This window comes from Pecten maximus, chromosome 11 (assembly GCF_902652985.1).
Source record: "Pecten maximus chromosome 11, xPecMax1.1, whole genome shotgun sequence".
Lineage (NCBI taxonomy): Eukaryota > Metazoa > Mollusca > Bivalvia > Pectinida > Pectinidae > Pecten > Pecten maximus.
The window spans coordinates 14,002,999-14,017,651 of NC_047025.1; the positions used below are offsets into that span (position 1 = coordinate 14,002,999).

General features: G+C 37.2%; 1 protein-coding gene across 7 annotated transcripts in view; it reads left to right on the forward strand.

Moving 5' to 3' along the window:
* The window catches only part of LOC117338323 (actin, cytoplasmic 2-like), a 29,100-nt gene that overhangs the window by 9,706 nt on the left and 4,741 nt on the right, over nt 1-14,653 (forward strand). Inside the window, exons 2-4 of one of the 7 annotated variants that reach the window (XM_033899624.1) lie at nt 3,800-3,974; nt 10,729-10,896; nt 11,238-12,015. The exons of 1 other annotated variant lie outside the window; for it this stretch is intronic. In XM_033899624.1, coding sequence (XP_033755515.1) covers nt 3,843-3,974; nt 10,729-10,896; nt 11,238-12,015 — 1,078 coding nt within the window. In that variant the 5' untranslated portion in view covers nt 3,800-3,842. Of the gene's footprint in view, nt 1-3,799; nt 3,975-4,680; nt 6,557-7,406; nt 7,877-8,151; nt 10,897-11,237; nt 14,619-14,653 lie in introns of those variants that run through there. 5 more of the 7 variants (XM_033899617.1, XM_033899619.1, XM_033899618.1 and 2 more) reach the window with 5 other exon arrangements.

Consider the following 14,653-nt stretch of genomic DNA (forward strand, 5'->3'; position numbering starts at 1 on the left):
CAAACAGCTGTATGGTGCTCCTACTATCACATACATTAAGATAACAACAGTCCATTCACTTATTTTTTAATATATATTTTCTATAAAGATGCGGTAAATCCCTGTGCAGGTAAGAATCATTGTTTATTAGTATTTTGTAGTCCTTACTAAGTCAATGTTATAAGGGGAGCCACTGGCAACAGATGTGGCTGCATTATTTGCGAATATTTCTCATTTGAAACAAACAGCATACTGACAATGAATTGAAACCGTTATTCATAGCTCAAAACCAATAAACCTGGGACAAAATGCGAGGGAAAATATAGATTGGCATTGAGAGAGAACAAAGATAATCATACAATATGTTCTTTATTGAAGACAGTCATTATGAAAATCTGAGCCGAACTAAAATATGAAATTGACAAATTGAGTGGAAGCTGGGTCGTCACTTTCAAACATAGATGCCTTGATATGAGATTGGGAACAAAGATGATCAAACATATCTAGAGATGGGTTCAGTGGAACAAAGTTGGCTGAATTACTACTTGGAACAATTCCTGTATTGATCCTCTATTGGAAACAAAGACTGCTGGAATAACTACTGGAAACGAAGATGGCTGTATCATATTCATCCAAAGATGGTAGGATTAGTTTAATTTGGAAGTGAAATAATTAGAGTATCTACTGAAAAGTGAAGCAGCTGATCATGATTTATTTATATTGGGAAGGAATTTAAGGCGAAGATCATCAACAGGGATTGGAATGTTGTATTATCTGTTAAGAATAACGATGAGTGATTTATCGGTTGGAAACGAAGGTCGATGGATAAGGATTTCTACTAAGAACGGAGGTGGCTATATTATCTACGAGGAGCGAAGAAAACAAATGTTGGATGATTTTCCTTCTGGAACAAAGGTGACTATCTACTGGAAACGGGAGTTGGCTGTTTATCCTTCGAGAGCGAAGGTGGCTGATTATCCTTCGAGAGCGAAGGTGGCTGATTATCTACTGGAAACAAAGATGGCTGATTATCCTTCGAGAGCCAAGGTGGCTGGATTATCTACTGGAAACAAAGATGGCTGATTATCCTTCTAGTGCGAAGGTGGCTGGATTATCTACTGGAAACAAAGTTGGCTGATTATCCTTCTAGTGCGAAGGTGGCTGGATTATCTACTGGAAATAAAGTTGGTTGATTATCCTTTAAGGGTGAAGGTGGCTGGATTATCTACTGGAAACAAAGTTGGCTGGTTATCCTTCTAGTGTGAAGGTGGCTGGATTATCTACTGGAAATAAAGTTGGTTGATTATCCTTTAAGGGTGAAGGTGGCTGGATTATCTACTGGAAACAAAGTTGGCTGATTATCCTTTAAGGGTGAAGGTGGCTGGATTATCTACTGGAAACAAAGTTGGCTGATTATCCTTTAAGGGTGAAGGTGGCTGGATTATCTACTGGAGACAAAGTTGGCTGATTATCTTTGAACTAAGATGACTACTGATAAGATTATCATATGGTTGGAGCTGATTGGATTATCAACTGAGAACGTTGATGGTTGTATTTTCTACTTTGAAAGGAGGTCATTAATGCTTACATTATCTACAAGGAAGAGACTTGGTTGGATTATTGACAGAGAACGAAAATTTGCTAAATATCCTATCGAGATTAAGATCGCTGGATTATATATTTGAAAGGAAGCTGATTTGATTATCAATATATTAGGAATATAATAAGGAAATGCAGAAGATCTAAAATGCCTTTGTAAACATATCCTTCAAACACATACTAGTAACTATGTGCACAAATACGTCTTATACTACAAATGTACCATTGTCACTAAGTTACTAAAGGGGCCACAGTGGCCGAGTGGTTGAGGTGTCCCGACATTTTATCACTAGTCCTCCACCTCTGGGGAGGCGAGTTCAAGACCCACATGGGGTAGTTGTCTGGTACTGACCTTAGGCCTGAGAATCCTTCGTATTGATTCTAGTACAGAATACGTTTACAGCACATATTGTAAATGATGTAATTTTGTGGCTGAAACGATTTGCGAAGATTTCAATTAAGAAAACCGAATGATTTTACCAATAATGTGTCTCTGATTCTACCTATATGACATTGCCCATTTTACCTATGATTCTACCTATATGACATTGCTCATTTTACCTATAATTCTACCTATATGGCATGGCTCATTTTACCTATGATTCTACCTATATGGCATGGCCCATTTTACCTATGATTCTACCTATATGACATGGCTCATTTTACCTATGATTCTACCTATATGACATGGCTCATTTTACCTATAATTCTACCTATATGACATTGCCCATTTTACCTATGATTCTACCTATATGACATTGCCCATTTTACCTATGATTCTACCTATATGGCATTGCTCATTTTACCTATGATTCTACCTATATGGCATTGCTCATTTTACCTATGATGATTCTACCTATATGGCATGGCTCATTTTACCTATAATTCTACCTATATGGCATGGCCCATTTTACCTATGATTCTACCTATATGACATTGCTCATTTTACCTATGATTCTGCCTATATGGCATGGCCCATTTTATCTATGATTCTACCTATATGACATGGCTCATTTTACCTATAATTCTACCTATATGGCATTGCTCATTTCACCTATAATTCTACCTATATGACATTGCCCATTTTACCTATAATTCTACCTATATGACATTGCCCATTTTACCTATAATTCTACCTATATGTCATGGCTCATTTTACCTATGATTCTACCTATATGGCATTGCTCATTTTACCTATAATTCTACCTATATGACATGGCTCATTTTACCTATAATTCTACCTATATGACATTGCCCATTTTACCTATAATTCTACCTATATGACATTGCCCATTTTACCTATAATTCTACCTATATGTCATGGCTCATTTTACCTATGATTCTACCTATATGGCATTGCTCATTTTATCTATGATTCTACCTATATGACATGGCTCATTTTACCTATAATTCTACCTATATGACATTGCCCATTTTACCTATAATTCTACCTATATGACATTGCCCATTTTACCTATAATTCTACCTATATGACATGGCTCATTTTATCTATGATTCTACCTAAATGGCATGGCTCATTTTACCTATAATTCTACCTATATGACATTGCCCATTTTACCTATGATTCTACCTATATGGCATTGCTCATTTTACCTATGATTCTACCTATATGGCATTGCTCATTTTACCTATGATTCTACCTATATGGCATTGCTCATTTTACCTATGATTCTACCTATATGACATGGCTCATTTACCTATATTCTACATATGACATGCTCTTTTACATGATTCTACCTATATGACATGCTCATTTTACCTATTTCTCCTACTATATGACATTGCTCATTTTACCTATGATTCTACCTATAGACATTGCTCATTTTACCTTTGATTCTACCTATATGCATTGGCCATTTTACCTATGATTCTACCTCTATGCATTGCTCATTTTACCTATGATTCTACCTATAGACATGCTCATTTTACCTATGATTTCTACCTAATGGCATGGCTCATTTTATACCTATATATTCGACCTATGATGACATTGCCATTTACCTATGATGTGCCATTTTACTATGAACTATGCATTGCAGTTCATTATTTACTTGAGCCATTTACCTATGATTCTACCTATATGACATTGTTCATTTTACCTATAATTCTACCTATACGACATTGATCATTTTACCTATAATATACCGCTGATTTTACCTACAATACATTGCAATTAATTACTTTTACATCCGTTTTACAGACGGATAATTTCTTTTGTGGATCTTCATCGAAACTTAACTAAAATGTCGATGACGCAGGAAGAGGCGGACTGTGTTGTCCTGGACAACGGATCGCATAAGATTAAGGCAGGTTACGCCGGAAATGATTGTCCTATTCATACATTTCGGACAGTGATTGGAACGCCTTTGCATAAGGTAATTGTAGGTTACAATACAATATGACAGTTTCTATTTGAACCGGACGGAATTGTTACATGTTGTGTAGTCATCGTTTGCTCCTGACCCACCCTATCGTAATCTATAACACATTAACTCAGAAAGACTCATTAAAACGGATTAGCGGAATGATAACTTAGCGCACCGAAAATGTTTGCAATATATAAAACAGTGTGTAGATAAATCAGCGTCAGTGCGATAAAAAATAAGCGAAATTATCTCATACAAAAAGCGCTAAAATAAGATTACCGCTAAAATATGGATAATTACAGTAATTATTCAGAAACCATATACATATGATCCTAGGCACAGTTTCTTCAGAAATTGTTTTGAACAGTAAACGAAACATTGTAGATTAGAGCCCAATCCCAATCTGACAAGTCAAGGGGCCGCCGGGGGGAGGGGGGGGGGGGGGGGGGGGGGGGGGGGGGGTGTTCTAGCGACTTCGATAGGGGTAACCTATTCCCATCTGTGATGCCGAGGTTTTAATCATTTTAAATTATTCATTGATCAGTGCCTAACAAATTTATACAGAAAACCGCATAGTCTTAACGCTACATATTCGATTATAATTCTAAAGCTCAATGTAAAATCTAAAAGACAGACCATTAGTAAAGAATTTGACTAAAAGGTGATATATGTTCCATCTAAATTCTAAAATGCATCTGAATCAATTTTCTTTTAGGACCAAACGATTGATGGTGTGTCAAAGAAATGTTACGTAGGTGACCAGGCTATTCAGAATATGGACGCACTGGACATTCGACGACCCATAGAGCGAGGTATCGTGACTGACTGGGAAGCCATGGAAACAGTATGGACTCACGTGTTTGATAATCTTAGCGTGAAACCTTCTGACAAAGATATTCTTTTAACGGAACCACAAATGAACCCAAAATCAAACAGAGAGAAAATGGTACAAATCATGTTTGAGAAAATCCAGCCCCGAGGAATGTATGTTATTAGCTCGAATGTGCTGTCGCATTATGCCAATGGACGGGTGTCTGGTCTTTTGATCGATTCAGGTTTTGAAGTGACGAGTGTTGTATGTATATACGAAGGATATGAAGTCACTCAATCCATGTTTAGATCCGATATCGGCGGTAATGATATCACTAACTACTTGATCGAACTTCTTGGGAAAAGAGGCTTCGCGTTTACCACAGCGGAAGAAATAGAGGAAGTCAACATGATGAAAGAACGGTGTGCTTACGTTTCTACCAACCCTGAAGCGGAAAAAGTGGACGACATAAAAAAGGACTATACTTGTTCTAATGGAACAACTGTCTGTCTTGGAGAAGAGAGATTCCAGTGTATGGAGGCCATGTTTGACCCGTCTCTGATCGGAAGTAAAGCATGCGGCATACACGAACTGATTCTTAAAAGCATAAAAGCATGTCCTGTCCATGTGCGAGCAGATATCTACGTCAATGTGCTAATCTCAGGAGGCAACACGATGGTAGCAGGTTTAATTGATAGAATCGACCAGGAATTGAGGAAGGCATTACCAGTTAACTTAAGAAAAAGAGTAATCGCACCTCCTGAAAGACTTTATTCGACCTGGATAGGAGGGTCAATTTTGTCAAGTCTGACGACAGCACAGAGTATGTGGATGAGATTAGAAGATTACGATGAATTTGGACCTAATATAGTTTATGGGCCCGGATTTTGCCGGCGTCAATCCAGTCAGTCTGAAATCTGTTGCGGGATGTCTGGCAGAATAATGTCCTAATTTGGTTCTTCTAACAAGCAAAATCATAGGTGATTGTTCAAACCCTGTACTGAGACTGGCTCGCGTACATTCCACGATGAGACTTGGTACTAGGTATTTAGCGCTTTGTCTCTTGAACAAAACATCAAATTGTCCATTCAACTGAAAGGTTTTAATTTTCCGAGGCTTCAGTAAGGCTACTTAAGTCAAATTACTGATTGCTCTTCAAATTCAGAAAATCAATTAGCGAACGGACAAGTCGATCAGCGTTGAGATTATAAAAGTCTTTATTTTCGATTTTCACACATACCAACTAGAAATCTGTTGACACGCAGCGCGATGTCCAATGAATAGAATGTTCGCCCAACAGCTAAACGCCGATCGTTTCCAATATTCAGGAATTGATTTTTTTAAAGAAGAAATGTTCATCTTACTTATATCTTTTTGCAAACGTCGATATCGTTGGAAGTATTACGCTGCACAGGCCAAGCAATGTATATCGTTCCATATTTAACAGCTTGGCACATCAGGATGTTGTTAGACTTACAATACGCACCTGCACACCTGAAATATTCGATGATCAATTTATGATATACTCAATGCAATGGAAGCTCAAAATCTGCGGTATTGCATTTCAAGTCAGTGATCATTTTACTATATTATTACATAATGCGAATGTAGTGACCAGCTTATCCTAGTATAAATACAATGTATATTTTATGTATTTTAGATATATCACGTTCGTTGATAAGGGGGAAATGTTAACACATTGTTTGTGCATATATATATATATATATATCTTTATATCCGAAAATAAACTATACCTTGAACATTAAAAATACTGATTTACTATCTGTCTTTAAGTGTCTGACATTTCATCGAAGATATACATACAGATAGATTGCGGAACGTTTTGCAAAGGAATGACTTCTCTGCTTAGATTTATCATTACTATTTCAGGTCACCTGAGACAAAGATGCAAGTGACCTATTCTGATCGCCTTTTGTCCGTCGTCGTGCGCCGTCCGTCGTGGATCCCAAAACAATTTACATATTCGAGTGACAGTTTGGATAAGGCACATGTTGGTCTGACTGACTCTCGGGGGATTATAGGCGGGGTCAAAAATGGTAAAATTGACTAATATTTCAAACATCAGGTGACCGTTAAGGCCCACGGGTATCTTGTTATGATCAGCTGCCAAAATACAAATGTATGTAAAATACAACCCGATTGGCGAAAGCTTAATCAATGCTCTGACTGCAATACGACAACATGATGGCCAGGTTAAGTTAATAATATGTAACGTCCTATCAACAGCTAAGGTCATAAATCCTCTGTGTGCGAGATGCATGTAGTTTTTAGGTCATCTGACCCGAAGGGTCAGGATGACCTATAGTCATCATGTTTCGTCCGTCGTCGTGCGCCGTCCGCCGTGCGTCGTGCGTAAACTTTTCACATTTCAAATTTATTCTCAAGTTCCACCAGTGCGATTGAGTTGAAACTTGCCAGAACTGATCCTGAGGTGGTCCTGACCAAGTGTTGTTATTTTTCGGGCCGATCCGAAATCCAAGATTGCCGCAATAGCCGCCATCTTGAAAACACATTTTAAACTTCTTCTCAAGTTTCACCAGTGCTGTTGAGCTGAAACTTGCCTGAAATAATCCTGAGATGATTCCGACCAAGTGTTGTTATTTTTTGGGCCGATCCGAAATCCAAGATGGCCGCCATAGCCACCATCTTGAAAAACACATTTTTAACTTCTTCTCTTCTCTTAAAACATATACGGAACACTTACGAAACAACTACTGAACTGATACCGGAGGTAATAGACCTGTTTTACATACTTAATGGAAAATAACTTGGATGTTTCGATTCGTCAGTGCGCTTATCTGTTAAAAAGTGGTTTTCGCTAAAATTTGAGTGCACCAAATAAATGCTTTAACAGTAATGCTACACATAATTTTACGTGTTTATGTCATTAACTTTGAGAAGCCGAATACATTTTTTCCTGTGTAACAAATACAGGTGTTTACGGATGATGTCGAGTTCTGAAGAAGAGGCTATCTGTGTTGTCCTGGACAACGGTTCCTATAGAATCAAAGCAGGATTCGCCGGGGATGATGCTCCACGGAGTGTATTTCGGACATTAGTAGGAACGTCCTTGCATGAGGTATTGAGTTTGTTCAATTTTTTTTTATACAGATGAATTTTTTTGTGAAATTAACTCAAAGAAAAGTTAATAAGACTAAAAACAAATACTAGATTAAATTCCTATAATCAACATCGAATCATTTTACTTGTTTGTATTCGTTTTGAACGTAGTGTAATTTTGAGAATTTGCCAGCAAGGTATTTTGCTTATACTTCCAGAAATTAAGCGATAAAGCGAATATTACTGTAGCTATGCTAAACACGTACATTAATTACATGTTTATCGTTTTCACAGGCGAAATGTTACGTAGGTAGCCAGATCATCGAGATGATGGATGTCCTTGATATACGAAGACCGATAGAGCGAGGGATCGTTACTGACTGGGATGCGATGGAGAGAGTGTGGGATCACGTATTCTATGATCTTAGCGTGGAGTCTTCTGACATTAATGTTCTTGTAACAGAACCATCTATGAATCCAAAGTCAAACAAAGAAAAAATAATACAAATTATGTTTGAGACATTCCAGCCGCAAGGAATGTATGTGATTTCGCCAAATGTGCTGTCACTTTTCTCTCCGGGACGCACCACTGGTCTCGTGATAGATTCAGGTTTTGAATTGACGTGTGTCGTGTGCATATATGAAGGATATAAAATAGCCCAATCCATACATAGATCCGATATCGGCGGTAATGATATCACTAACTACTTGATCGAACTTCTTAGGCAAACGAGGCTTCGCGTTTACCACAGCGGAAGAAATAGAGGAAGTCAACATGATGAAAGAACGATGTGCTTACGTTTCTACCAACCCTGAAGCGGAAAAAGGTGGACGACATTAAAAAGGACTATACTTGTTCTAATGGAACAACCGTCTGTCTTGGGGAAGAGAGATTCCAGTGTATGGAGGCCATGTTTGACCCGTCTTTGATCGGAAGTAAAGCATGCGGCATACACGAACTGATTGTGAAAAGTATCAAAGCATGTCCAGTAGATGTGGTGAGAGATTTTTACCAGAATGTTATTATCACAGGAAGCAACACGATGACATCAGGTTTTGTGTCTAGACTAGAACGAGAATTACGGGCATTATTGCCAGCAAGCAAATGCATCAAAGTCGTCGCTCCCCCTGAAAGACACTGCTCAGCCTGGATAGGTGGATCGATTTTAGGGAGTCTTTCTACGACAGGAAGAATTTGGATAACACCTGCAGACTACGACGAGTTTGGACCTAATATAGTTCACAATCCGGACTTTCCCCTGCATTAGTTATATCAGTGATTTTTTATTCAGTAACAAAGATATACAACCGACTAAACAGAATCAAAAGGACAATGATGAGACGATAATTTCCAAAACTTAAAAATGTTAAACAAGGCATCGCAACACTACATTGTCTGTGGTGAAGTGAAGTTGCATGATTAGAAAGACGAGTATTACGCACCATTTTATTGATGGGGGCCTACTGAATTTTATGTTAATATAAATGGTCCTAAAGTTGAATTTTATATTTTTGTTGAATATGACATCTTTTCCATCGGCACACTTGATGTTTGTGAGTGTTTCATACAATTTCGACTAACGAAATAGAATACATTTTGTGCAAACGGTGGTATTTTTCATTTGTATTTAGAATCTCGTGTTTGAACAAAGGCGTGTAATTCAGTTTTCCTTATTCTTGTCAATTCCCTGAAAGACTTCTGATATGAAATTATTTCGATATTGATGAACAACAGATTGCAGAAGTTTGATGAAGAACATGTGTTGGGTGTTTATGTATGTTGTTCTTAAAGGCTAGTCAGCCAAAATAAGTCTACGTGTTTACGAGATTGAAATTAACAATTGGTATCGTTGTGTTTAGATTATACAATGTACTATTGGATTATCTGTTGTTGTAGTTTGCTCCCTTATGTATTAAACTATTTTTTCAATGTAGGTCTTTAAGTTGTCTTCATACGAATCTTTCTGAGGAAGTATAGAAATAACATGATGCCAAGAACTCATTACCAATTTGCCTTTTGGCATTGAGGAGAGCATGTTAGTGTAATGGTACCATACACCAGACGCAAGGTACAGAATCCATGTATCTCCAAATTCAGATTTGCTGTCTTTTTAAACTATATCAATTTGATGTACTCTTCGTGATGTTGCTAAAACAGTTAAAATTACGTAGAACATAAACAATTGAAGCCTCATATGATTTTCTTAAATAATTTTAAAACATAAATATTCTAGAAGCGACCTCACACAATCACCGAGCACCATTAACCCTCGAGGACCTAGCTTGGATACGAACTGTGATATTTACACAGAGATTTGATCTACATCTATATTAAAACGATACCAATAATAAGGCATGACCGAGTAAAGGATTGGTACTGATGTACATCTCATATTCAAAGCATCATTTACATTACCATACCTGGCGAAGCCGTCGCACAAATTAATCTTTGGTGTACATTGTGTTGTGTATAAAAAACAAACTTAATTTACGTTTTTTTTTTGTTTTTTAATTTTTGAAAACTGCTTAAGTTTTATCAATCGCTCATTCTTGCCCTGATGTAATTGTACAAATGACACAAAATAGCAGCTTTGAATAAGTAATTAACCAGGTCTATATCGAAAAGTAAATACAAAACTGCATCATTCATCTGTTTTGCCAGTCAGTGATGTTAGAGGCCAATCGTGATGATATCCAGAGGGGAATAGGGACCCGGCTGGCAACCTTCATGAAAGACTTGCGTTTAAGTAATGTGCCCAAAACGATTATCACACACAAACCTCCTTCTGACGTAATACAGACAAAATAATAAATTAAGTAATGTATCCATATCACCTTTTGAACCTGTGTAATATATTAAGATACTTACAGGTGTGGATCAACGAGACCAATTTGAAGCAACCTGGAATGTCAAGTTCAGACGAAGAGGATCCCTGTGTTGTTCTTGACAACGGGTCCCACAGGATCAAGGCAGGATATGCAGGTGACGATTCTCCACGGAGTATATTTCGGACCATTGTTGGAACGCCCTTGTTTGAGGTAAATGATTTTTCAAATTGTTGATGTATTTGTATGTTAAATCCAATATATCAAATGCTACTAAGTGATAAGAATATGAACGAAAAACTACTGCCCTTTTATTTATTTCTTTGTATATCTCATTTTCTCACCATAAAGCAATGCTCAATTTATGCGAGTAAATCTAAATAATGCATTCGCATTCAATCTTGCACTCCATTCGGATGCGAGGTGATTGCTGTTTTAGTCATTTGTTGAATGGATAAACAAAAAGGTAAAACAAATGATATAAATACATGTTAACACTACATCTCATTAACATTATGTCAGTCGTGTAACTTGCAGCTAACTATGTGTTTTAGGGGCAAACGATTGATGGCAAATCACAGCAAAAGTTTTACGTAGGTGATCAGTTGAAGATTGAAGATATGGACACCCTGGAAATTCGAAGACCAATAGAGCGAGGAATTGTAACCGACTGGGAAGCCATGGGGGCAGTATGGAATTTCGTATTCGGCGATCTCCGTGTAAATCCGTCTGACCACAATGTCCTTGTTACGGAACCACAGATGAACCCAAAATCAAACAGAGAGAAAATGGCACAAGTCATGTTTGAGAAAATCCAGCCCCGAGGAATGTATGTTATTAGCCCCAATGTACTGTCCTTGTACGCCTCTGGAAGGGGATCAGGTCTCGTGGTAGATTCAGGTTTTGAAGTGACAAGTGTCATGTGCATTTATGAAGGACGTAAAGTTGCTCAATCCATCTTTAGATCCGATATCGGCGGCAATGATATTACTAACTACCTGATCGAACTTCTGGGAAAACGAGGCTTCACGTTTACCACAGCGAAAGAAATAGAGGAGGTTAGCATTATAAAGGAACGTTGTGCTTACGTTTGTACCAACCCTGAAGCGCAAAAAGAGGACGACATATACACTTTTTCTAATGGAACAATTGTCTGTCTTGGTAACGAAAGATTCCAGTGTATGGAAGCCATGTTTGACCCGTCCCTGATCGGAAGTAAAGCATGCGGCATACACGAACTGATTGTGAAAAGCATTAAAGCATGTCCTATGCATGTGCGAGGTGATATTTGCTGCAACGTAATTGTCTCTGGAAGCAACACGATGACACCAGGTATAGCCACTAGAATAGATCAGGAATTGAGGAAGGTTTTACCAGTTAATCGTAAAATAAAAGTTATTGCACCTCCTGAAAGACGCAGCTCAACCTGGATAGGAGGATCAATTGTGTCAAGTCTGTCTTTAGCACAGAATATGTGGATAACACCAATGCATTATGACGAGTATGGACCGAATGTAGTTTATAGGCCGGAGTTTACTCGGTATGGTTGAGATCAGCGGAATACCACGATTTTTAATCTGTTAAAAGTTGATAGGCTGGAGTTTAACTGGTATGGGTAAGATCAGCGGATTACGACAAGTTTTAACATAACACAGTGTTTAGGCCGGAGTTTACCCGGTATAGTTAAGATAAGCGGATTACGACGGGTTAGACCCTAATAAGTATAGTTTATATGCCGGAGGTTACCCAGTAGGATTGGGATCAGCGGATTAGGATGGTTTTGGACATTATATAATGTGGCTCGTGGCAGACCATCACAGACCCGATAGGAAGCGTTTAATTTGTTGCTAGCGAACGATTATCCACTTTTTTCTGCAGTCTGGTAATACTGACAGGATATCCGTCATAGTTATAATAATGTTTAAGTTTTTGTTATGAATTAACAGTAAAGATTTGAAGACTAAAACAACTGTTTTTCATCCGTGACGATTGGAAGCAATTGGATCTCCTGCGAAACCAATGTTTAATTTCTTACCTATTCATACACTTATAACATCCGAATAGTCGTGTCGGTGTGATGCACATCTGGAGAGTGTCCGACTGTTTACAAGGCGAGCCTGTGAGAGGAAGTATTCGTCCGCACAATATGTTATTTGTGACATTAGATCAAAACATGTTATTACTGATCACCTTCATTATTTTTGCTAGATTTTATATTTTCTGTTTCAAATAAAATTGAATGATTGTACTTCATTTAATATAAAAAGTATGATTCCACGAACGTGTATGGCATATAAATATACAGTATAGGATGTACATAACTTAGAATAAAATGTACAAGTTTTAGTCTACAAACTATAACAGCATGACCTACTGTGTTCTGTTTAATGTTTTGATACACATGGCCCCCGAAAAATATAAGGAAAAAAGAAACGATAATTTACATATCTTCAACCCGAAAAATGGACAGTGAAAATACTCGTCTGTCATTGATTTATTTATCTATGCCTATATTCTGAATACACCGGTGAAATAGTAACAATATTATGCAGGATGTTTTTTATTCTGTACAAAATATCGCGGTAATGCATGATCATGCAGCCGATAAACACTAACCGCGGCCTTCACCTTTTATACAAAATCAGCACGCGTACGGTCGATCAATTTTTTTTCTGAACTGTTTATTGTTTCATATTTTTGAATCGTAGAACATTGTGAGTACAATATTTACATTTATATTAAAATGTATGTATCGCTTTCATAGAATATTATGATGTAATTGTACGACTCCGTAGTGTAAATCGCGTGTCTGTCTGGCAAAGACAATTTACTCATGAATTTTGCTTTTATTTGTAACCGTGCAGAATATTTTTTATTAGATGAACGATTAATTGTTATGTACAATTAATTTCTATGTTATTGCTTATTGTTTATTTTCGACCATGTTATCAAGCACCTGTTCGGCATACAACCGATGATATTCGGGTATTTTGTCTCCGTATACAAACGGACACTGATAAGTCGAACCATTTGATAAGTCGAATATTTTGCTTGGTCCCGTCGGTTCACTATCCGAGTATAAACAAAAATTGAGTATATATGTATATACCATGTAATTTGTCAAGTAGTATTGTCGAATTTTCGAAGCAATCTACCCTTTATCAAGACACAAGTAAATTACAAACGATCGCAAAGACATAGAACATGTAGATGAACAACGAAAAATATCGTTATGTTTGTGAAAACGATCCCCTCTGTCGAAAATTAATATATGCATATATATATATAAATTTACATTCTGTGTTACATTTGCCTATATGTCGTTAGTATTCATGAGACTGTAATCTACAATTTACAGTGATTCGGTCAGCGTAGAAATATAGCTCCAGTGTTGGAGGTTAAACAATGGAAGCCAGTTGCAAGGCCTATCATTGATCTATATAAACCAGTACCACCACAAAAATATTGCAACACAAATTATGAGAGTGAAATTTAATAATAAAAAACCAATGTTGTCACAAAATTATTATAAGCGTTATTCTTGAGAGATCTATACGAAGCTATCAAATTGTCAAGACTCAAGGTCGTCACACTCACAGGCGCTCGTTGTCAAATTTTCATAAATGCTAGACGCAACATTAAAAGTCCAGCCTTTATAAAACTTCTAGAAATGTATATGACATATAAGGTAAGCCTTGTGCAAAAACCATTTGGTGTGATTGCTTTTAATAACGACATGAGGGACTATATTAATCCTGGAAATTTCTGCTGTTCTGGTATTTGACGTCAGTGATAGTGAAAGCGGCAAATTTAAACGCGTCTTTAGCTACAGTGAATAAAATAATCTTTATGAATGTAAATGTAAGCATTGACCTGTTACCAAATGGTAGTATGCCGTCGATATGAATACAATTTGGGTGACAAATAAATATTTTATGTCGCCTTAAGGGTCATCTATATAGCAGAATAG